The 24,993-nt window shown below is 55.4% G+C and overlaps 1 protein-coding gene across 1 annotated transcript; it reads right to left on the reverse strand.

The window, feature by feature from the left end:
• Positions 1–1,424: 1,424 nt before the first annotated feature.
• On the reverse strand, positions 1,425–23,886 carry MFIFM68171_06572 (uncharacterized protein; the record flags this gene model as incomplete). Its single annotated transcript, XM_071061992.1, has 5 exons — positions 1,425–1,714; positions 1,771–7,252; positions 7,328–12,046; positions 12,101–23,260; positions 23,338–23,886. 5 exons carry the CDS (start codon positions 23,884–23,886, stop codon positions 1,425–1,427), a joined length of 22,200 nt encoding a protein of 7,399 aa, XP_070918093.1.
• Positions 23,887–24,993: the final 1,107 nt, after the last annotated feature.

Genomic DNA, 24,993 nt, shown 5'->3' on the forward strand with positions numbered 1-24,993 from the left:
GCTCGGTCCACGATCGCCCTTATTACGCTACACGGGGTGCATCCCGATATCGTACCGGAAGGGCGATGCTCTCTGTGGAGTCCCGGAGTAAAGACTGCGTCATTATCAGCATAAGCAGGTCAATGGCTAACCAGTAAGAGAAGAGTAAACCTAATAGTGTCGACGCCCTCAACTACCTGCTCCGCTTATCTCACGAGGCGCTTACTGTGACCAGCAGATATGCTAGCCAGCGTGGCCAATAGGGAGGGCTCACGCCAGCGGCCCCCAAGTCGCCGGTCTAGCACGGTGAAGATGCCATAGCCGATGTGATACTGTGCTAAAATTCAAGAACTCCGGAGTCGCGTTACAACCGGTGCCTGCCCCCGCTAACCGGTTTACCCATGCCAAAATCAAAATATTCTATCGTTGCAGATTTTTGTAAGGAAGATTGGGACACTGGCAGATGGCTTCCTACTTGCCAATGTGTATCCGCGGACTCCCTGACTCGTTCAATGCCCTCTCCTTAAATAACTCCCTGATTTGTCTTTGGCAGGGCGTACTAGTACGGTTGATTCAGTATGTGGTTGCTAACCGAATTGTTTTCGGGCGCAATGATATTCGTACACGCGGAAGCCTGCCGCAAAATCCCATCTTGGGTGCAGAATGAGGGAAATCTCCGCTAGCCGACGGTAACGGGAGGCCTATACTTACCTACGAGGACTTCTAGCTTTCCTTCTGCTAAAACCTCAACCGTACATGAACCCCTATATCTCTTGGGGGACCGTAAAGAGTAACCTACAGGGCTGGAGCCTCATGGCTGTCATGATTCCCGGTCAATTCAAGTTCTTGGGCCCGTTGAGACCTAGACTACAATCCTGTATATGTTGAACTTGTTGATTATTACTTACGCCTGAAGGAGACAATCACGGGGAATGTTACAACTTAGAGGTAGCGAATCCTAAAATTCTAATTCAGAGCTGAGAACTTAACAGTAAGTAAGAACAGAATATTGATAAAAGCAGATAACGAGCTTGGAAAGCAGCTACAAAACCTGACCCCAGACGCCAACAGAAAAGCCAAAAAAAAAAAAAAAAAAAAAAAAAAAAAAAACAAATAAGACGACATCGCCAGCCACATGACGCCGAAATGTTATCAAGTCCTTGCAGAAACTCCTAAAGAAAAGAAAACAAAGGAAATATAACCATCGTAAGGAGGAAACGAACAATCACCACCTTCCAGCAGTCACGCCCCCAATTCCAACACCGACTGGGACCGGAAATGACCCCACCCTCTTCCTCAACCTAGGCTTTCCCCCTTCGCCACTCGTACTAGTAGCGGCCGCATACTCAGGCAGTTTGAACGGCCTCAACGCCCTCCCACCCCCACCCCGCCCGGATCCAACCGACGACACCTCACTCCCACTGGATCCGGGCGTCGACGGCGGACTAGGCGGGTTCATCCTCTCCTTTGCCCACGGTGAACCTCCTAGACCCGACGAAACCGGGCCCGAGGCCAATGACGCGGATGATTCCGGGCTGAGCAACGACGACGACGGAAGGGAAGGATACGATGACCCAGTGCCTCTCCTCACCGGCGCTGTTCCCGCCATCGCCGACATACCCGCGCTGGTTGGTATGGTATTCTTCCTCCTGGGGACGCCCATCATCCTCGGCGAGGCTACCAACGGCGAGCCGAGGACTGGGGTTGCCCTGCTTCTGCTTCCGGCACGGCTCGCCTGTTTGGAGCTATTCTTCGAGCTCGAATCGAGCATGAAGAACCCGCCTCTCGCACTCGCAGTCATGCTCTGTGATGAATCCGTGCGCGGTGGCCCCCGTGGCCGATGCCTGGGTCCCTCTCTTTCCCTCTCCAGTGCCTCCCTCTCCCTCGGGCTGCGACGCGCCCTGTTTCCATCCGCTTGGATTCTCGAGGTGAGCATCGTCTGCGCCTGCTTGGTGGGATTCTCCAATATATCCTCCATATCAATGTGTATGCCATGCTCAGCGTACTCCTCCAAGAATCTCACCGGCGCGATCTCGTCGCCCCAGACATCGAAGTATGGCGTATCCCAAGCGATGGTGTCTGCATCCGGAAGAACTTTGCTCCAGACCTGCTCAACAAGGGACGACTTGATCGGGATGAGCGGCGGGCCGTCCCTTGCAAGCAATTCCCACAGGTGCGGGCTCGCCCCCACGGAAATGGAAGAGAATATGCTGAGCGTGGCGCACAACTTGTCGAGCAGCGTTTCCGCGACGGCCGGCTGCACCACCGAGCTGCACGATCCAATCTCCACCTTGAACGAGTCCGTATGGGGTGTGGTCTGCACCCAGAGATCCGCCGAGTCGTACGCCGGCCCGAGCACGCCCATCTCGCACTTGAGGTTCTCCGCCAAGCTAAACTCCTGCCCCTGCCCTCCATCTCGACCAAGTTGTTGATGCTGTACAACCGAGCTGAACCGGGTCCAGTGTGGCCAGTCGGTGCAGTTCTTGATCAGGCGGCGGAAACCGAGACTCTCGTGAGGCATGGCGGCCATCTGTTGTTCCTGGACCAAGGCAAGGAGATTATGGATGCTGTCCATGGCGTCGACCTTGACCCTCACGGGGATAATGTTGATGCATGGCCCGGTAATGTCGTCGATGCCAGATACCGGCAGGTTGCGGCCAAAGACGAGATTCCCGAAGACGATATCTCGCTGGCCCGACATCTTGGCGAGCACTAACGCCCAGGCCGCCTTGACTAGTGTGGCTTGGGACATACCAGCGACATTGACCGGGATAGGGGGCAACGTTCGTGTGCGAATCGTGTCGACGTTGTGCTTATGCGACGGTCCAGAATGTTCCACAATCTCCGTCATAGACGATCCCTCCAGCAGATGGCCCCAGAAGTTGATGGCCTCTTCCTCCCTGAAGGTGGCACCCTGAATGAACTTGCCGAATGAAGGGCGCTGCTTCGGCTCTTGGCCATTGTAGCACTTCTCCAGGTCTTGTGTAAGTAGTGGAAGACTCATGCCGTCGTACTGGGCATGCGACATGCGCATGATCAGGACGTAGTGGCCGTCTGCGTGTAGGACAAGTTTGAACCGAACGATCGATTGCGAGAGGTATGCCGAGCGCTGGGTATCTTGCTCGACAAGCCACCGAATGAAGTTGTCGTCGGCATAGTGCTCACTGCCATAGCGCAGGAACTCGATCTGGTACGACCTCAGAACGACCTGCATGACTTGGCCGTGGATCGTCGTGAATAAGGTGCGCAGAATTGGGTTGGATGCGACCATCTTCCGGCAGGCCTGCTCTAGGCGGAAAGTGTCGAGATCGCCGTGGAGCCGGAAGAGGAAGTAGTTAGTGTTGCCTCGGCTCCTCATCAGGCCATGGCTGACAGCCCACGCCTGGTAGTCGGTGGCCGGATAAACATCCTCGACATCTCCGGGGAAAACCGACAGCTGCCTGCACACCGCCTCAAGAACATCTTCCCTCTCCAACTCCAGAAAATCCACCACCGCGAATGCCTCATAGTCTTGCTGGAACCCCGGCTCGACGACTGCAACCTCGTGTTGGCCGAGCGCGTTGCCCTGTGCGGCAAACCCGCACAGCTCCTCGAGTGTCGGATGCTGGAAGATATCCGCCACTGTGATCTTGATCTGCTTCCTCTCAGCAGCAGTGACCAGCCGCATAGAGCTGATAGAGTCCCCTCCTAGCTGGAAGAAGTTGTCGGTCGAAGTGATCTCCTCCGGCTGAATTCTCAGGATATCCGCCCAAAGTCGCTTCATCTCCTGCTCCAGGTCGTCCGTGGTCCTCGTCATATCCGAGCAAGACTCTGGCTTGCTCAGTCCCTGTGACGAAATGACCTCCGAGTCCGCGATTTCTCCCCGAAGCATCCCTAGCGCATCAGGTTGCAAGCTAGCATTGGCAGCAACCAGATCGCTTTCCTCGAGCTGAATCTCCCTCACCATCTTCTTCCCCCCTTCACACAACTGTCCCAAAACGCGCACGAACTGATCCACCATCTTTTGCACCTCCACGCTTTCCACCAACTGATGGTCATAACAAACAGATACCTTCATCTTGCCCTCCTCCCCAATAATGAACTGTACCGATAGCGGGTAACTCATCGCCGGCGGCGCGCCAACATCGACCGGTACGATGCCAAGTCCGAGGTCAGTCGGCGCCGAGGACTCTGGAGCAATAGTCACCAAGCAGCCAAAGTTGCACGCTACCGCAGCGCTCGGACTGGCAGCCCTGATATTCTGCAGACCAGCATGCTGATAGGGAATCATGTCAACCATGCTATTCTGCATGCTGGAGAGGACGTCTTGGATGGTTGCGTTGCCATCCAGCGTGCAGCGGACTGGGACAGTAGTGATCATTGGGCCCTCAGTCTCGGTAACCGCATCCTCAGAGCCGTTGCGTCCACTGAGCGTCTCGCCGAAGACGACATCGTTAGCCTCCTCGCATTGAGCGAGGACCATGGCCCAAGCAACGCGGATCATGGTTGAGGCGGTGTGTGTCTTGGATCGGAGAACCGGCAGTGTGATCTCCGAGTCGATCGTTGAGTCGGCAGAAGGAACATAGCCGTCTGGGATGCTTAGGAAAGTCGCCGGGTGAGCATTATCAAGGTAGCGACTCCAAAAATCCTGTGTCTCATGCCCCTCAGTGGAGCAGAGCTGCTTGATGAATTCCCCGAAAGGCGGCCTGGGCGCAAGCTCCTCGCCCCTATAAACCTTTTCAACATCCTCCAGGAGCATCCGCAGAGACGCCGCATCGTAAACAGCGTGGTGCATTGTCAAGATGAGGTACTTCAAGTCGGTACTCTCTTCAGCAATGGCGAACTCGGCCAAAGGAGCACCGAGCGCAACCCGAGGGGATGCCGCGAACTCATCAAGACTGCTAGCCCGCCGCCAGGTGAGGGGCTTCTTAACGACGACCTGATAGAGCCCAGACCGCATGCTTCCGCCCGCACTGTCGAGCTGTACAATACGAGTCCGAAGAATGCTGCTGGAGTCATAGACAGCATTCCATGCGCTCTTGTACCGGGCCAAGTCCAGGCCGCGGGGAAGCCGGTAGCAGTGACGAGCGACATATGCGCCAGCTTGCTTCATCGAGAGCACAAATAGCCCCTCTTGAAGCGGTGTGCAGGGATAGACATCCTCAATGTTGTCGACGGGGATGTTGCATTGTTGGGAGACTTCATCTTCAACGTCCGGGGTCCACTCAATCATACTGAACGGCAGGGTAGTGTCTGGTACAAGGGCTGCTTGGCCGCTATTGGCAATATGCTCTGCCTTCCGTGCCATATCTGCAAGCTTCGGTGTTTGCATAATAGCCGCGACATTCAACGCGATGCCACGGTTCCTTGCCGCCGTCACCAGTTTCATGGCTGTATAAGAGTCTCCTCCAACGTGAAAGAAACTATCATCAACCATGATATGAGCTGGCGCTGACTTCATCACCTCTTTCCAAAGAGCCGCCAGCGCGACTTCCATCTTAGTTGCGGGAAGCCGTCTAGTTCTCTTTTCTCGTTTCGTCGGCAGGTTAACCCCAAGAGCCTTGATTTTCTTGCGGTCAACCTTGCCAGACGGCATAAGTGGCATCTTGTCCAGAGGTACAATTGTCGAAGGAACCATGTATGCGGGAATCTTCTGCGCCATTTTGGCCTGAAGCGCGGCGACATCGACGTCATCGTGGCCGATATTCTTAGCAGAGAAGAAGACCACCAGCTTGGGCGATTGGCCATCGGCCTGTACGATCTCGGCCACAACGTTCTCGGTCTCGGGGAAAACTTCTCTGAACGCCTGCTCAATGTCTCCAAACTCGAGTCGCTGACCGCGGATCTTGGCCTGGGTGTCTTTCCTTCCGACGTACTGGAAAGAACCATCGGGATTCTGGTAGACCAGATCACCAGTCTTGTACAGTCTGGTGCCTCGGCCGGGTCTCGCCCAGTCCGGGTTGCTTATGAATGCAGCCTTGGTCTTGACAGGCTCGTTCAGGTAGTGCCGAGCGAGGATGGGGCCCTCGATGAGAAGCTCGCCAATGCTGCCAATGCGAGCTAATCGGTTATGGTTGCGCGGGTGGACCACCCAGTAGCAGCAGGCGACTGCCTTGCCGATGCACTTCGGGCTGGATTCTTCCGTGACGAAGGAGTTGGCGGCGCTGCCAACACAGCACTCACTTGGCCCAAAGGCATTCACCAAGCGAACCTTGGACGACCAAGTAGAGATGTGCGACGTAGTCATTGGCTCGCCACACAAGGCCAGGCATGAAAGCGTCGGGACGTCCTCAGGCTCCAGAATCGAAGCAACAGTGGGAGTGATAACAGCGAAAGTCGTCTTGGACTTGTTGATGAACGACGCAAGCTGGTTGGACCTCTCCTTCTCAGTTGGCACGCAAACGGTTGCACCAACCATGAGAGACCCAAGGATTTCCAGGAAGCTGGCATCGAAGCTGTAGGAAGCAAATTGCAACACCCTCTCGCCAGGGAGCTGGCCAATGGCCTGATGATATCCCTGCGTCGCAGTGCAGAACGACCGATGCTCGGTAACCGACCCCTTGGGCGTGCCAGTGGATCCGCTGGTGAAGACGACATAAGCGGCATCGGCGCTCGACCGCACAGTCCTCTTGGCCATGGCAGATCTCACGGTAGTACCAGGGATACCGGATCGGCGCTTGAACATGTCCCTGGAGATGACGACCGTTGGAAGACCTAACCTGTTGAGGCACAGGTCAGCTTGGGTGGGAGAAGCCATGATCCGCTTGGCTTTGACAGTGTCGGCGATGCATCTTAGGCGCTCAAGAGGATGAGAAGGGTCCATGAGAACAATTGTGCCTCCGGCCTTTAGAACGGCCAGCATGGCGACAACGATCCAGATTGACTTCTCAAAGCACAGGGGCACGACTTCCTCGCGGTCGACATCGGCCAAGAACCCTTGAGCGATTCTGCTGGAGAAAACCTCGAGTTGCTGATAGTTGAGAACATCCTCCGTTGACCAAAGTGCTTCGCGTTCGGGGTACTCTACGGTGCGCTGGGCGATCATCTCCTCAATGCGGATGTCGAGGGTCTTTGGCAGAGACTTGTTCCAAGCCCAAAGCTGTTCCGCATCTCTCTCGGAGGCGGTGTGTAGATCAATTGGACGGAGATCCGGATTCCGAACGATCTGTGAAAGGATCGCGGCGAAGGTGATGGCCATGTCGCTGGCACGGTTGTCGGAGATTTTATCACACCAGTAGCTCATGTGAGCCTTGAGGCATTGCCCATCATCGAGGGCCTGAACCACCAAGTCGAACTGCGTGCCACATTAGTACCTAACCGTAACAGAGGAAACCAACGAGGGCACGAAAGAGGAAAGAATCAAACTCACCTCAGTGGGATCCTGACCACCCATAGGCCTGAAAACTAACCCTTGAGGGACGTCACCCCCCGCAGCCGCTTTTTGCATTGTCATACCAGTGTTGAACAACGTGCCCGATCCCAGTTCATGTGTGATCTCCGCGAGTGAAGAGGTCTGATGCGCCAGGCTGTCAATGAAGTTGTCATGTACAGCCTCTGCGATCTGGGGGATTGGCTGCTCATGCGGCAGAGCGATTCTCGAGACCAAGATATTGACTAGCGGCCCAACAATGTTTCCGATCTCCTCGACTGGCAGGTCCCTCCCTGAAGTGACAATACCGAAACAGCACTCATCGCGGTCGGCATTGACGTACTCGCGCAACGTGAGCGCCCAGGTGACTTGTAGCAGGGTGAACATCGAAACACCCAACTTGCGAGCAGCGCCCAACACCTTGGCGTAATTGATATTGTCAACGGGAATTTCCGCTTTGTGCAGGGCCTTCTCAGATTGCGGTGACTCCTCAGTTGGGAGGAAGCAGGGATCGGTGCTGTCCAGCAACTTCTTCCAGAAGCCAAGGTCCTCGGCGGTGTCCCTTGAGTGGATGTAGTCAATGTAGTTCTTCAAAAGCGGCTTAGCCGCCTCGAGGGGATGAGTTTCGCAAGCAAGGCTGAAGTCTCGGAGAATCACAGCCATCGAACCTCCATCGGCAATTGCGTGGCTCAAAAGAAAGCTGCAGAACACTCTGCCGGTGGAAGCTTGGCGAGCAATCCGGAGTTGGTGTTGAGGTGTCCTCCGGCAAAGCATCTCGGAGGGAACAGACTGGATCTTCAGGAATTCAACCAGTTCATCCCCGCTCATCGAAGCTGAGACCTGAGACTCAATGACATCAGGCTCATAGTCCCTGAGCACCAACTGATCGTAAAGACCATCCGTGGAGTTCTGCTCGATGAAGATGGTCCTCAAAACGGGGTGGCGACTGACTACAGTCTTCCAGGCCCGCCTCAGTTTCTCGAAATTGATTGACGTCGTGGTGGACTCAAGTTCGTAGACCGATCTGAACCAGTACATCTCGGGGTCTTTACTCTGGCTCAGCAGCATTCCTTGTTGGGATGGAGTGCAGGGGTAAATATCCTCCACATTTGTGTCCTCAATACCGATCGCCTTGAGGACAGGGTCCCGCGTGCTCTGCGGCGCCGTAGGCTTTGGAGAAAGGTCTTCCACATCACGGGAACCCAGCACGCGAGCCATGTGTTCAAGACTCTTCTGGTAATTCCCAATCCAGCGGTTGATATCCTCCCGGCGGCTGATGGTGCTGTTGAAGCTGAAAGTAAACACCAGTTGGCCGTTTTCTGACTCGGCATTGATGTCAATCAGCGAGAACTTCTTGTGCTTCTCGCTGACCTCGCAAGGATCCACGTTGATGTTGCGCCAGTGAACTTGCTTGAGAAGGGCCTCGGCGCGGTCGAGTTGCTGGAAGGAGCCGAAGTAATTGAACGAGACCTCGATATTGAAGGGCTTCTGCTCCAGGTCGAGGGAGCTAAAGTACGAAAAGCCCTTCTGAGGGGTGTTGCGGCGGACGTCCTTGACTTGCTTGACGTATTCCTGAATATCCTTGTTGCAACGTTGGCTGTCGATCCAAATCGGGGCAATCGTCGTGAACCAGCCCACAGTTCTCGAGAGATCAATAGAGTCATCCCACGGCTCCCGACCATGGCCTTCATTGTAAATTGGCGGGATATCTCTGTCCTGGAAAGTGGCGGCGAAGGAGTGCATCACCGCAGAGATAAACAGATCCAAAGGCTCGGTGCCAAATGCGTCGTTGCAATGACCGAGGAGCGACTCCGACATCCCCACAGGCAGGCTGAACTGATGATGCTCAAAGTCATTGGCGTAGTTGGGCTTGCCGGCCATGCCCCAGTACTTGTAATCTTGGCTTGGCACCTCGAAGGGAACTGTGGCAGTTCCAACCAGGGACTTCCGGTGCACGCTGAGCAGCCCGCACCATTTCTCAAAGGACATGCTGCGGTATGTCGAGATTGACCCAGTAACAAGGAAGTCCTCGAGATCCTTGAGAATTACTCGCCACGAAACCAAGTCAATGACGAGGTGGTGCGCAGTCAAGAAGACGTACTGCTCATCTCCGATGTTGAACAGGTCGCCAGCAAACACCGGGCCATTTTCGAGATCGAGGGACTGCTGAGTTTCGCTGATACGCTCTGTAGCTTCGGTTGGGAAGGTTGTTGCCGCTTGGATATCCCATGACCGGAAGACGTACGAGTCCTCAATCCTTGGCTCGATCCATTGCTTGAATGATCGACCCAGTTTCTGGAAGCGAGCCCTGAGCATTGCATGCCGCCTAACGATGACATCCAGAGCCTTTTTGATGCCATCTTCATCAAGGCGCACCTTCGCACTGGAAGCCTTCAACAAGAAGCTCTGGTTGAAGTGATTCTCGCCGGGCGAGAGCCGGGTGAACATGCGTTGGATAGGGGATAATCCAAACATGGTAATGTTGTCCTCGTCTTGTTCATCATCATCCGCTTCCTGTGCTTCGGGCGTTATTTTTTCGGCAACCTTTCCAGGAGCAGTATCACCTGTAGTTAGGCCAAGATCGAGTCCCCCAAAGTTAGCAGCTAACTGCTTGATCGACTTTGCCTTGAGTAGCTGCTCAATAAGCAGTGGAATGCCCTTTCCGCGGCAATGGGCAACGACTTCCATAGCGCTGATGGAATCGCCTCCCATCTTGATGAATGAGCCAGCAGAAGGATTGATCGACTGTTCTGGGACGTTGAGAACCGCGCTCCAGATTTGCCGGATGGTCTTCTCAACCGTAGTTAAGCCTGAATCGGTAGCCGCAGTTTCTTCCCCAGTCCCAGTGCAGAACTGGTACATCTCCTGGGTAATGTTGATGATGCAGTCCGAGAGGAAACGCCGGTCAGTCTTGCCAGAAGCCATCAAAGGCAACTTCTCGACAACAATCCAGCACGACGGGACCATAAAAGACGGCAACACCCCGGTTAGAGCTTCGGCGACGAGAGCAGCCGCGGAGGAGACCTCTTTACCGCCCATGACATCGATGCCTTCCGCTGGGTCTGACCCGGAAGTCAAACGTCCGGTAGCCCTCGATGTCGAGTCGGAAGCGTTAAGCGTCATGACAGCAACAAGCTTGTTGGCACAGAGGCCATCTTTGATCAGCAGAACCGCGCACTGCTGAACCTGGGGTTGCTTCGCCATCTGCTCCTCGATTTCTCCCAGCTCTAGGCGTTGGCCACGCAGTTTCACCTGGTTGTCCCGGCGGCCGAGATACTCCATAGTTCCATCCTCTTGGTAGCGGACGAGATCGCCAGTCCTGTACATCCGTCTCTGACCGCCAGCCCAGGTAGGTTTGACAAAAGCCGCATTAGTTTTGGCCTCGTCATCCAGGTAGCCGCGAGCTAGGATCGGTCCCTCAACTAGGAGCTCCCCAATGGACCCAATCGGCACAAGCTTGTTATGGTCACGAGCATCGCTGATCCAGGCAATGCTACCGACGCTGTTGCCGATGGAGCTCTTGCCAGCCCGGAGGCTGTCGGGATCGGTGACATCATGCCCAGCGCAAATAACGGTGCATTCAGTGGGCCCATACGCAATAAGGACACGGCGGGAGGGTGCCCGCCATTTATCGATGAGCTGATAGCTTGCGGCCTCGCCTCCAAGTAGGAGGGTCGTGATCGATGGAACCTTGCGGGGATCCAGGAGTGCCAAGACCGATGGTGTAAGCAGAGCGTGGTTGACGTTATGCTCATTGACAAAGTCCATCAGCTTGTCTTTGTCCATGCGCTGTGCCTCGGAGGGGACGCAAACACAGCCGCCCATGACGAGGGTGGTGAAGATTTCGGTAATGCATGCGTCGAAGCCGTACGATGCAAATTGCAGTGTCCTAGCCTGAGCGGTGTAGTTGAAGGCTCTACCATGCATTGTAGATCCGCTGCATAAGGCCTCGTGCTGGATGAGGACTCCCTTGGGTGTCCCTGTGCTGCCGCTGGTGAAGAGACAGTATGCCAAGTCCGCCGGGGACCTGGCACGGCTGAGTGACGCAAGGCTAGCTTTGTTGACGGTTGAGCTCTTCAAGGCTTCCATGCTGCGAGAGCCTACTAGAAGGTATGGAATGCTGAGATTGCCACCAAGCTCTTGGCCAATATGCTCGTTCTGCTCGGAGCAGACAACGAGCGGCGCTTGAACTCGCCTTGCGATGCTCGCCAGTCTGTCAATAGGATGCTTGGGATCCAGAGGCACAAAAGCAGCGCCAGCCTTCATGATCCCCAGCATGGCGATAATTGCCCACGAGCTCTTCTCAAAGCAGAACGGAACAAGGGTATTCGGAGTAACGGAATACTTCGAGACAAGATGCCGTGCCACGGTGCTAGCAAAAGCATCCAACTCGGAGTACGTCAGCGAAAGGTCCCAGCCCGAAATCGCGGGCAAGTCGGCCGTGGACGAAGAATGGATGCTAATCAGTTGGTCACACTGCGCCTGGACTGCAGTCGTCGTTGCCGCGTCGTTCCATCCCATAATCTTCTGGAGCCCGTCGGTTGTAAGAAGGTTGACGTTCCGGAGAGGCTTGGTGATTGAGTCCAGGATGCCGTCAAGGGCCAGATTGAATGTGGAAGCGAGGCTTTTAGCCTGGTTAGCCGAGAGCACGTTACTGTTGTACGTCAAACTGATGTCGACGAAGTCCGGGGAGTCTCCAATATTCAACGCGACATCAAACTGGTTACTGATTAGCCAACGAGGTCAAACTCACCCTGTACAATGCAGACTTACTTCACTAGGGTCCTCAACGTGTAACGGCTGAAACTCGACAGTCGACGAACTCGTACCCGGCGATGATAGCCTCTGCACAGACATAACCGTGTTGAAGAGACGGTCCCCGCCCATTCCCAAACTCCGTTGAATCTCCGCCAGAGAGCAAAGCTGGTGAGACAGGGAATTGGCATAGTCCGCATGCGCTGTCTTCAGAAGTGTGTCAACCTGCACATCGTCGCTCTCTAGCGAGATCATACAGACGAGCATGTTGATGAAGGGCCCGACGGCCTCTTCAATGCCCTGGATCGGGAGATCCCGGCCTGATGCCAAGTAGCCAAAGCACGGAGAGTTGTTGCCCGTGTATGCCCGCAGGATCAATGCCCAAGCTAGCTTGTAGACACTGGCGGCGGTGGTCTCGGCCTGAGCGCAGAGGGAGTGCAGCCGAACATGATTAGGGTAAGCAAAGTCGAGGTACTCCAGCTTCCGGGCCTGGCTTAGAGTTTCCATGTTAAGGTTGGGGAAGTGACAGGGCTCCGTGCCGCTGAGATAGGACTTCCAGAATTGGCGAGACGAATCCAGATCTTGTTTACCAAGATATCCAATGTAGTTGCTGTAGGCGCTCTCGCCATTGACAGCAGCGACACGGACACCATCGTATGCCTTGACAAGATGATCCAAGATGAGGTTGATAGATGACCCATCGATCAGAGTGTGGCTGATGTCGAGTTGAACCAACAGTTTCCCTGAGCCCTGCTGTGACAGCACAATTTGATGTGGTGGTCCATTCGAGATGTGATGCTCGGGCCGTCCCAGAGGGAAAACGGTGGCATCCTCACAGACCAGGACATTTGGCTCGAAGTCCTTCAATACCACTTGGGTGTAAGTGGAAGCACTCTTGCCATCTGTCAAAGACGTTGTCTCGACAAAAATGGTCCGTAACATGGGGTGCTGCTTAACCACTTGCTTCCAAGCCATGATAAGCTTGTCAGCGGAGACCATCTTCGCATATTTCGAGACAACTTCCCACACGTATCTGACGGCATACAGTGTGGGGTCAACTGCTTGGCTGACTAGGAGCGCCGTCTGCATAGGTGAGCAAGGATAGATATCCTGGATATTGCTGACCGCTACGCCAGCCTTGGGCAGGGTGAACTCGAGGAGTGTTGACAACTCATCATAGCCCATCGGAAGGTTAGGCAGGTCCACAAGGGTAAGTGATACTTTCTCCTGCTTAGTCGTCGCGTGGATAAGATCACGCAATGTTTCCGAGCAGGCCTCGATCCACTGCTGCACAAGATGGCGGTGCTTGACTCTGTTGTTGAAGGTGAAGCCCACGGAAAGGACGCCGTTCTCCACGCCAGCAAAAACGTCGAAGATTGAGAAACGCGGAACGTCCGGGGCTGAATCCGGAGGTGCGTGGAATGGAGCCCAGCTCATTCTGTTAAACAGAGCCCCTTGTCGCTCGAGCTGCTGGTAGAGGCCAAAATAGTTGAAAGTGACCTCAACAGCGGACGTTGCATTTTGGGCGAACGATGTGAAGAATGACAGCCCCTTCTCCGGAATGCGGCGTCGGACATCCTTGACCTCCTTGAGAGAACGGAGAACATCACCACCGTGATTGGAGAGAAGGATCGGGCACATCGAGGTAAACCAACCAACTGTGGATGAGATGTCAACATCGGGACGCCAGGTTTCCCGTCCGTGGCCCTCGTTAAAAATGGCCACCGGGCCCCGGACCGAGCAGAAGACTTGGTTAAAGGAGTGGGCAACTGCCGTCAGGAGCAAGTCCAAAGGCTCAGTATTGAAAGCGTCGTTTGAACGACCCATGAGCAGCTCAGTAGACTGATCATCGAGAGAGAACTGTTGTTGGGTTACCTGCGCGGCGGTATTTTCTGCGCTAGTAATGCCCCAAAACTCGTAGTCTTGAGGCGGGATCTCGGGAGCATCCACCACAGAACTCGCACGCTCTTGTAGCAGCCGGCACCAGGTACGGAAGCTAGGAGGTTTCTGTGTTGCTTTCAGCTCTCCGCTCCGAAGGGTATCCTCAAGCTCCTGAAGGACAACTCTCCAAGATACGAGGTCGATCACAAGGTGGTGGCAGGTGATGAAGAGCACAGAAGCTCCATCCGACATCTGGTACATATCGGCTGCCATCAGGGGCCCGGTGGTAACGTCCAGGCTATTCTGAGTTTCGGAAGCATAGTCGATAACCTTCTGGATCGTCCAAACGGATTCAAACTGGCGGCATTGCAAAGAGCCAGCGGCGTCTGTGGAAATGTATTGCTGCCAGTCTCCGTTCACCTCGTGGAACCTGGCGCGAAGCATGGGGTGACGTTGAATAATGGCAAGCAGGGCGCATTGAAGCTTGCTAAAGTCAACTTTATCCGTGAACCTTAGAAGATGACTCTGGTTGAAGTAGTTAGGCGCGGTAGGAGCCAAGGTCATGAACCACTTCTGGATAGGGGACAGAGCGAAAGGAGCCCCCGACTCAGCGTCGTCCTCGATGATGTCGTTGACCATAGTTTGAACCGTATCCGAAGTAGCAACACGCTGGCAGAACTCGGAGAGAGTCTTCACCTTGAGTATGTCCTGAACTGTGACGTTGATGCCCTCGTTTCGACAACGTGTCACCACTTGCATTGCCGAGATGCTGTCGCCGCCGAGCCGCAAGAACGAGGCCTTCGGACCAATTGTGTGTTGTCCGACATTAAGAATTTCGCTCCATATGACTCGGACTCGTTCCTCTAGAGGCGAGTTCATCGTTGGAATGTCGTCTGAAGAAGTGCCGGCCGAGAGCCCCGCTATGTGCTCGTAGGTCGGCTGATCCATCTGCTTGGTCCACTCGCTCACCATCTTCCGATTGGCTTTTTGCGAAGCCGGCATAAGCGGAATGGACTCGAGGACGATCCAGATCGCCGGAATCATGTATACCGGAACCTTCTGAGAGAGCCGCTCCTGGATGTCGGGAACCCAGGTCCAGTCGTCGGCGTTGGCGAGAGTAATGTCCGTAGATGAGGCTGGCCCAGTTGCAGGCTTATCTTGAACCATAGAAAGAATGCCAACCAGGTGGTCCGCGCATGGACCTACGCGCGGATATAGGACAAGCGCTTGCCGTACTCGCTCGTCTTTCCGGAGGTGGTACTCGATGTCTGGGAGTTCAACGCGCTGGCCGCGAATCTTCACCTGATCATCCCTTCTTCCCAAACAACTGATCGTTCCGTCGGTATTAACACGGCCTAGGTCACCAGTGTAATATACACGGGAGCTGCGGCCGTTAGCCCACTTGGCGGGCATGGGCTTGAACGAAGCCGCCGTTTTGGCCGGGTCCTTCAAATATCCTCGTGCAAGGATACCGCCCTCCACGACGATCTCACCGACTGCGCCGATAGGAGCGAGTTCAGAGGGACGGCCAAGGTCCGCTACCCACATCATGCCGCCGATGGAATGACCAATGCTGCCGTCAATCTGGGGTCCGTTGACGCTGTTCTTGGCGCAGTAGATGCAGCTCTCAGCCGGACCGTAAGTTACAATGAGCTCAAGATCTGGCCGTCCCGACCATCGCTCAATGTTGTCTTTCCCGGGCGCCTCGCCACCGAGGACGATGGTCCGGAGGCCGGGAATCGTGGTCGGGTCCATGAGCCGAGCGAACGATGGCGCGAAGAAAGCCCAGTTTACCCGATTCTCGTTTATGAACCCCGAGATTCCATTGAGGCGGGTAAAGTCGTCGGGGATGCATACGCAGCCACCGAAGACGAGCGTAGTTAAGAGCTCCGAGACGCTGACGTCGAACGTGTGTGACGAGAACTGTAAAACGCGGGAACTGGTCGAGTAGTTGAACGCCGCACCGTGTTCGGCCATGCTAGTGCAGAGAGTAGCATGTTCCCAAACGACCCCTTTTGGTGTTCCCGTGCTACCACTGGTAAAGATGGCATAGCATGGAGAGCTGGGCGATGCCTGCGGGTTGATCGGGGGGTTGCCGCGTTCCGGTAGTCGATCCAGTGTCTCCTGAGAAACCACGACGAAGTCCTTGACCGCGTTGCATGAGATTAGGAGATCGGAATGCATCGCAGACGTCAGGATGACTTTGGCATCGAGTGTGCTGATGATGCTCTGCAAACGGTCCAAAGGTTGCGAAGGATCCAGGGGAACGCAAGCTCCTCCCGCTTTGAGAATTGCCAACTGGGAAACGGGGACCCATTTCGATTTCTCAAACGCAAAAGGCGTGAAGCACTCGGGGCCAACTCCAAGGGACCGGAGGTGGCGAGCAAGTTTGGTAGATAACTTGTCCAGCTCGCTGTAGGTAAAGTCGCCATCCCATGCCAATACGGCAACGGCATTTGGGGTGGCCGCCGCCTGCCGGACAAACATGTCGTGCACACGATCGTGAACGAGGGGGGGAAGCCGCCGAGTAATGTGAGCAATCTCAGCCCGGTCGCTCGGGCTCATGGTATCGATATCCTCAAGTCGAAGGTTCTTATTGAGCTCGCCTTCGCAAAGTTGCTGAAGTATATGCTCGAATGTGGTGAGGACACGGCTCATTTGCTTCTCGTCCATGATAAAGGAGTCGTAAGACGCCGTCAAGGCCAGCTGAGAACCCATGGGCTGGCATTCCAGTGTTAGAGCGTTCGTCAGGAAGTCGGCGACTGAGCGTTCTGAGCTCCAGGCAAACCCATCCTCGGACTTCTTGGCTCCCGCGTCGTGGTGGACAACCAGCAGACTCTGGAAATCGCACACAGCTGCTGCTGAGGGGGTAGACTTTTTAATGTTCTGCAGCCCGTATTGCTCAAACTCAAGCATATCAAATGACTGCAGTTGGACCCGATCCAGGAGAGCCTTGACGGGCTCCTTGAAGTCCAGGACGATTCTGACGGGAACTGTGGCCAGGGTAGGGCCGATAAGAGTAAATACACCGTCGAGTGGGACGCTGCGCCCAGTCACGGCGGCGCCGAAAACGATATCTGGGTGAGAACCGGCATAAGTCGAGATTAGGACCGCCCACGCTGTGCGAATGAGGGTCGAGATCGTAGAGGTGGACTTGGCGTCTCGGGGGAAGAGTATCGTCCTCTCTAGAATGGAGTTGGCGAGAGGCTTGTAGGAAGAAGGGAGTGAAGGCGGGAAGGATGCTGGGTCAGATCCATCGAGCTGACTACGCCAGAACTCATTTGCCCGGGTCTTGTCAACAGTTCCGATATAGTCAATGAACGACCGAAAGCTGATCGTAGGACCCTGATCCGAGCTTTGGAAGGTCTGCATGCCCGCAAGTTTCTTGTATGTTTGTGTGATGGCATCTGCAAGCAATGACACCGACCAGCCATCGTACACTGAGTGATGAGCCGTCCAGACAAAGCGGGTAGGGTTCTGAAGAATGGCTTGCTGCGTCAGCGCGGTGCCAAATCCAGGTTTCTTCTGCCGAAGGTCGCGGATGTAGGCGCCGATGTCGTTTGATGGCGGTGTCGTCCACTGAAGCGGTGCTGGGCAGAGGACCACTTGCAGTCCGGCAGGGATGATCCTCGTGCGTAAGATGGAGTTCTCGTCCGTGATTGCTTGCCATGTACGGCGGAAGATAGAGATATCTACCCAGTTTGGCAATTCCATGACGTGATGTGCGATGTACGCGGTAGAGTTCTTCTCCGTAAGCATCATCATGCCTTCCTGGAGCGCCGTGCAAGGGAAGATATCCTCAATCTGTTCCTCAGGAACAGCACACTGCAGTGCGATGTCTGCAAGTTGAGGGTGTTCGAACTTCCTCGCCGGCGGAGCAGATGCTGAATGCACCGCCGTTGCCGGCTTCGCCATGGACGCGCAGAGGTTGGAAACGGTGCCATGCTGAAAGATGGACGAAACCGTAAGGTTCAATCCCCGCGCCCTGGCGTGTGCCACGAGTTTAATGGCAGTGATTGAGTCTCCGCCGAGCGTCACGAAGTTGTCATCGACACCAATCTCAGACTCAGGCAAGCGGAGAGCAATTGCCCACAATTGTTGCATCACCACTTCCTCTTCGGTCGAGGGTTGTCGTTTCTCCGTGCCTTGATCCAACTTGTAAGAGCTGATAGCCTCGTCCGTCAGCTTTGCAGCTGCAAGTCGAAGCATCTTCCTGTCGACCTTGCCTGATACCAGCTTTGGGAGCCGGTTCAGGGGGATAAACAATGTTGGGATCATGTGCGGTGGGAGAGTCTCAGACAAACGGGACCGGATTCTCGCAACTAGCGTCTTCATATCAATGGTGCTGAAAAGTCCTGTCGATGTGTTAGCCTGCTCTGTCAGTCTCTGGGGAAGGTGTATGAAAGCAGCCAGAAAAGCGTCCCGGCCAGTGTTGGAACCGGCAATGACATCAATTGCCAACTCGACTGGCTCGTCTATCGACGCGCGCAAAGCTGTCTCGACAGCTGTTATCTCGATTCGTTGGCCTCTAAGCTTGACCTGGGTATCCCGGCGGCCTTGGAAGTCGATAGAGCCATCCACGTTTAGTCGAGCAAGGTCACCAGTTCGATACATGCGTACTGGTCTCTGCAAGCCTTCCGAGAGGGCCCAAGATAGCACGTCCGGAAAGGCGGCATCGGTCAGCTTGGCGTTGTTCAGGTACCCTCGGGATACGTTGGGCCCCTCGAACACAATCTCTCCGATGCATCCGGTAGGCGCAAGCTTGTGAGGATTACCAGGCTCGCAGATCCAGATGCGCGTACCGTTGGCACGGCCGATATTGGTGAGGGGTAGGTCGCGAGATACGCGAACAGCGGTTCCGATGTTTGTGACCTCGGCCGGCCCGTACACATTGATAAGAGGGATCCCATCCCAAATGTCCTTGCACACTTGGGTCAGCTGCTCGCCGCCGACTGAGAGCCACTCCATTGTCGGGCATTCCGCAGGAGATATCAATGAGGCCACCGTCGGGGTTAGCCAAGCGCGGTCGGCCCGCAGGGTGTTGATCGCGCGCGCCAGGTTGTTCATCCTGTCGTCATCGGAAGGAACACAGAGACAGGCGCCGTAGAGGATGGCGATGGCAAGATCTCCAATGCTAACATCGAAAACATGGGCGGCGAACTGTAGGATCCTGGAACTCTTGGTGATGTTCATGGCCGCGCCGTGCTGCTTAGCCATGATGCAGACAGCATTGTGCTCCAAAGGGATGCCCTTTGGCTCTCCTGTGGAGCCAGATGTGAACACAACAAAAGCTGTGTCGTCTGGTTGCACCGAATATCGCTTCTTTGTCGACCTCTGCGAAATGCTGCGGATGGAGTTTTCCTCGACGGCAAATGGCCTGCAGCCCATAGCTTTGATCCTGGAGAAAAAGCCAGGGGCACATAGGACCACCTTCGGCTTTACCTGAGAGAGGACTTTCAAAATGCTAGAATCCGGATGGGACGGCTCAAGGGCGACGCTGATGCCACCAACTCTTAGCGTACCAAGGATAGCGACAGTTGTCCACACGGATTTGGGGAAGCAGTACGGCACATATTCTCCTCTCCGGACGCCGAGCGCAGAAAGGTGGTTCGCCAACGCCGTGGAGACGCGATCGAGCTCCTTGTAAGTCAACGAACCATCCCATGCATTAACGGCCGGTGCGGTTGGTTGACTGGAGACATGCCGCTCAAGAACCTGGATGAGAGTGGTCCGGTCATATTGCAATTTCTGTCGGTTATTTCTGATTTGGAGCTCTCGGTCCTTCCTTGCCGCGTAGTCGATGTCACCGATTTTTTCTTCGGCACCGTCCGCGCGGCAGATCTGGTTCAATACGTGGCCGAATTGCGCCTGGAGGTGCAGGATTTGCTGTTCGCTAAAGATGGCCGAATCAAAGGTCGTAGTGACGGTAATACCCTCTTCTTCCAGGGTAAAATCCATGTTGAGGGCATAGCTATGGTAGCCATGGAGGTCCAGGGAGGCTGACCCTAGGCCGATTCTTGGTGGCAGCTCGTCGTCGTTGTGGCTTAACGAAGATCTCCTCGGTTGAATAACGATGATGTGCTGAAATTGGCACGCTTCGTTGGCGCTTGGGCTCAAACGAGAGATGGCTTGCAGGCCGAGATGCCCACAGGCATCGGCCTCCAGCACACCACTCTGGAGATGTCGCAGGAAGTTATCGATGGTGTCGCTTGTGTTCCAAGTAACGCGAACGGGCACCGTAGAGATAGTTGGCCCCGCGATTGCCTCCACGTCCCTCAGACTCGAAGATCGTCCGGAGAATGTCTCGCCAAAGATGACATCTTGGGAATCTAGATAACGGCCGACCAGGAGTGCCCAAGCAGCACGGATGCGAGTTGGCATCGTGAACTCGGAGTTCTTGTTCGTTGCGGCCGCCAGCTTCATCTTCACCTCGCAGTCCGGGACCGGGGCGTAAGATGAACCAAGATTTTGAGGAAAGTGGCAAGCTGCAAGTCCGACATCAGAGGTCAGCGTAGAGAGCCAGAACTTCTTTGGAAGCTCGGTGTCAAGACGCGATAGGTGGCGAATGTACGACTTGTGTTGCTGTAAAGGGATTGGGGCGAGGCCGGCGTATTCCCGCTCAACGTCTTCGAAAAGCCGAGTAATGGACCACCCATCGAAGAGAGAATGGTGGATGGTGAAGATAAAGGTCCGACCAACCAAGCCGCATCTCACGAGGCAATCACCAAATCCCATAGAAAGCGACCTGTCTCGCTCGCAGTACGCGGCAAGGTCGGATGCGGTCTGCCACGAGAGCTGAGTATTGTAGACCGCTTGAACGGCACCGTGCTGGCTTTCTAAGATGCGGGTTCGGAGAATGTCATGGCGTTTTACGACGGCGGACCAAGCAGCCTTGAACCGGTCGACATCAACATGGGCTGGGAGTTCCAGGATGTGGCGTGCCACATAAGCGCCAGTCCGTATGCTTGAGGCAGTGATGAGGGCCTCTTGGAGCGGTGTGCATGGATACACGTCCAATACCTCGTCCTCAGCCGGGCTTCTGGCCTTGACGTCGAGGACAATCTCGTTGACAAGGTCACTAGGGAGCAGGCTCAAAGCGACCGGGATGTCAATATCTTCTCCCTGGTCTACAGAGCTCTCTGCTCTACTGGCAAGCCCCGCCAGGGTACGGATTGTTGAGGAATTGAAGATATCCGCAACAGTGACGCTCACGCCACGAGATCGTACCGCAGAAGCCACCTTGATTGCCGAAATCGAGTCCCCTCCAGAAATAAGGAAGTTATCGTTAGGTCCGAGCGAAGGAAGCCTGAGAACATCCCTGCAGCAGGAAAGAAGCGTCTCCTCTACGGCGGTGGCCGGAGCCGATGAGGCTTCCTGGGTCATGAAGCCCGAGTAGGAAGAGAGCTCCTCGATCGAGGATCGGTTGGCAAAGTCGAGAAGCCGTCTGCGGTCAACTTTACCAGAGACCAGGTAGGGGAAGGACACGATCGGGATGAAGAGAGAGGGAACTGCGGCGGGTGGCAGGTTTTTCCGCAGTGTCTCAACCGTCCTACGCATCGCATCTGTCTGGCTTCGCTCAAGGAGATGGATTCGGACATCCTGATGGATATCGCGGCTGGTTCCAAATGAAAGGAAAGCCGCGAGGACTTTCTCCCCTTCGGGACAAATCACATCGACGTGAACATCGACGGCCCCAGGCATCGCCTTCACCACGTGAAAGCGGACTTCCTCGAGCTCCATCCGCTGGCCGCGAATCTTGACTTGGAAGTCGGCACGCCCAACAAAAGAGACGGATCCATCCATGGCTTGGCGGCCGAGGTCACCCGTGCGGTAAAATCGGCGACGTGAGCTCGCTGGGTAGATATGTGTCTTGCGCACCCAAGCGGGGTTCTCGATGAAGGACTTGGACGTCTTGGCTTCATCATTCAGGTACCCCTGTGCCAGGATGGGGCCTTCAACGATGATTTCCCCGACGGCGCCAATGGGAACCAGCCTGTTGCTGTTGGATCGGTCGGCAATCAACATGCGGCCGCCGATGGCATGCCCGAGTGACTCTCTCCAGGGCTTCTTGGCTTGTGTACGGACGGAGAATTCGTTTTTCGCACAGTTGATACACGTCTCGGCAGAGCCATACCCGATGATGAAATGATCCAGAGTCGGAGTCCACCTGTTGATGTTGTCTTGGCCGATGGACTCGCCGCCAAGGATGAGAGTACGGAGGGACGGCACGGTCTCCGGCTTCAGGAGGCGAGCATAAGAAGCAGCAAAGAGCGCACAATTGACGCCCATGCTCTCCATAAAACTCGCTAGTCTATCCGGATCTGTGCGGTCGTTGTCGGAGGGAATGGCAACGCAACCGCCGTGAACAAGCGGGGTAACAAGTTCGACCACCGACACGTCGAAGACATGCGAGGCAAACTGGAGTACTACACTCCGCTCATTCATGTGGAACCCTCGGCCATGCTCCCAGATGCTGGTGGCGAGGGCGTTGTGCTGCCACTTGACGCCCTTGGGGGAACCGGTGCTGCCGCTGGTGAAGATGACGTAGCAAAGATCATCTGGTTGAACGTATGGAAGGGGAACAGCTGCGGGCGAAGGCGGGGAGCAGTAGTCTTCGGAGTCGACGCAGATGATGTGCCTGACGGGGGTCTTTGGCGCCAAACTCTCAGCGAGAGTCTTGTGGAGGGTTTTATTGGTCAGCACGATTGGCGAATTGAGTTGGCCCAAAATATCGTTGCGGCGGGCAGCGGGATGGCTGGGTTCCAAGGGAACACAGGCCCCGCCCGCAGCGAGGCTCGCAAGAATGGTGACGGGCGTCCATTTTGACTTGGTCAAGTAGAACGGGACGAATAGAGTCCGACCTTCTCCACGCGCCTGCAGCTGATGTGCTGCGCTGGCAATGACGCTGGCAAGGCGGAACGTCTGCCTGGCCAGCTCGGCGTAGGTAAAAGATCCGTCCCAAGCAGCGACGGCAACCTTGCTCGCAATCTCGGGACGGCCGCACTTTGCAAGGATCAGCTCGTGGACGCAATCGTCGAGTTTTAGCGGAAGGGGCGCGCTGAATTCGACGATGCGGCTGTAGTCGTTCCTGCTGACCGTGTCGATGCTCTTGACGAGGAGCTCGTCGGCATCGAATCGGCCTAGCGAACGCAGCTTGAGGGTTAAGACATTGAGAGTGTGGGCGAAATTGTCGACGACACTCTGCGCCCTGTCGAGGGAGAGGGCGTCCTTGCGGAAGTTGAGGTGCACGTGGACCATTGTGCCCTCCGCAACATTGACAAACGCAGTTGCCATCGACTGCCAGGATCTCAATGGTCAGCGCACTGCAGACTCGGAACTTGATCGCCAATACCGGCCACAGCAAGAATACGTACAGGCAAGTGCATCTCCGGAAACCTTGATTTCCAGGAATGGATGTAGACGGCCGTCGAAATGGCGTAGAACCCCGTTCCCTCAGCAAAGGCGCCCAGGGAATGGAAGCTCAGGGTGTGGCCCATGGTCAACTTCATGTCCTGCTCAGCGGCCCGCATCGCGCTCAGCAGCCGGTCGTCACCCGACAGAGTCATCGTTGACAGCCATGCTGCCTGTTCGCGATCAAGACAGACGCCAAAACTCACGGGGCCGTCCTCGCCAGCATATGAGCGGAGCAGAACAGCCCAGGCCGCAAGAATGATGGTATCCTCAGAGAGGTTGTGCATCGAGGCGGCTTCCTGGAGGATCCCCGCATCGACCGCCATGACGGCTTTGGTGCGGGCGTACCCTTGGGGCACTTCAGACCCAATGATGGTACGCTCAGGGCTGGAACATGTCGCATCGGACTTGTCGAAGAAAGCCGAGGTAGCAGGCGCAGCCTCCACGGCTTGGAGCCGTTGTGTCCAGAACGACTTTCTGGTAATGTCGTTGGACATCCTGGAGGAATGCATGGTGGTTGGATATGGTAGGACTGCGCGCTGATGTGACCTTGGGAGAATGGCCGTATTAGAATTAGTGTCGAAATGCGCAGTCCGAGTCTCAAGGGTATGAGAATCAGGGTCTGGTGAGCGAGTGTATAATCAAGGGGCGCGTGGAAGCGGAGTGATGGCGGCTCCCACAATGCCTGAGGACTGGAGTGAACCGCTCAGACAATCTCACAAGAGGGATATCGTAAAGTAGTGATGCTCGAAGGTCAATGACAGAGGAGCCTAGTGATGTGTCCCGAGCAATGTCAGCGACGAGTGAGACGCAACGACAAGGAGGCGAGTGCCTGAGTGGGTTGGCAATGACGACAGAGAATGTGGGTGTCCCTGCGGATCTGCGGTGCTGTTCATGCGCTGATCATTTAACGGTGAGGCATGGACCGCATTGGGTTTATCTTGAAAGCGAAACCCGGAAGCGTGGTGGACAATAGCGAGGGGCCGTGTCTAGACCTTGAGGTCCGGGCACACCGCTACCCGGCTAGTACGGAACTCAGGTCACACTTCAGAGATCGACCAGGGTAGAGTTAGCGGCTGAATGTAGGTGAGGATAGCGTGGAGCGCGCAACCTATGGTTCGGGTGGATGGCGATGTCTCGATGGTGGTGAACGGAAATAACGAATGCAACCATACAGAGTGCCAATATTGGTCTTCGCCGCATCGAGTGTCTGTTGTTCGTGGGTTTATTCAGCCGTATTACATCTACAATCCGAGCCTGTAGAGATAGTCGACGGTGATAGGAATCCGGTAGTGCAGGGATGGTCTGAGGCGTAACTGGAATTGAGTGCGGATGAAAAGCCGCCTCAGGACAGGGAGCCGAAGCGATTGGCTAAGCAAACAAGCAGCACGCCCAAGCTATTTTCGTTTCAAGAGGAGAACCTCAAGAACGCCCAACAAGCTAGGTACTTGTGCGGATCCCTGGCATCGCTCGGGTGGGCTGCGTCCATTCATAGCCGGGTTTTGCTTCTGCAAAGCGGAGAAGCCAACGGTGTACAGTAGAACGCCATCGAGCTATGGATGTAGGGGGTCGAGATTGGACGATGGTAACTGCGCCTCTAGACCACAGCTACAATCGCG

Source organism: Madurella fahalii (assembly GCF_045866475.1).
Source record: "Madurella fahalii IFM 68171 DNA, scaffold_3, whole genome shotgun sequence".
Taxonomy (NCBI): Eukaryota; Fungi; Ascomycota; class Sordariomycetes; order Sordariales; genus Madurella; species Madurella fahalii.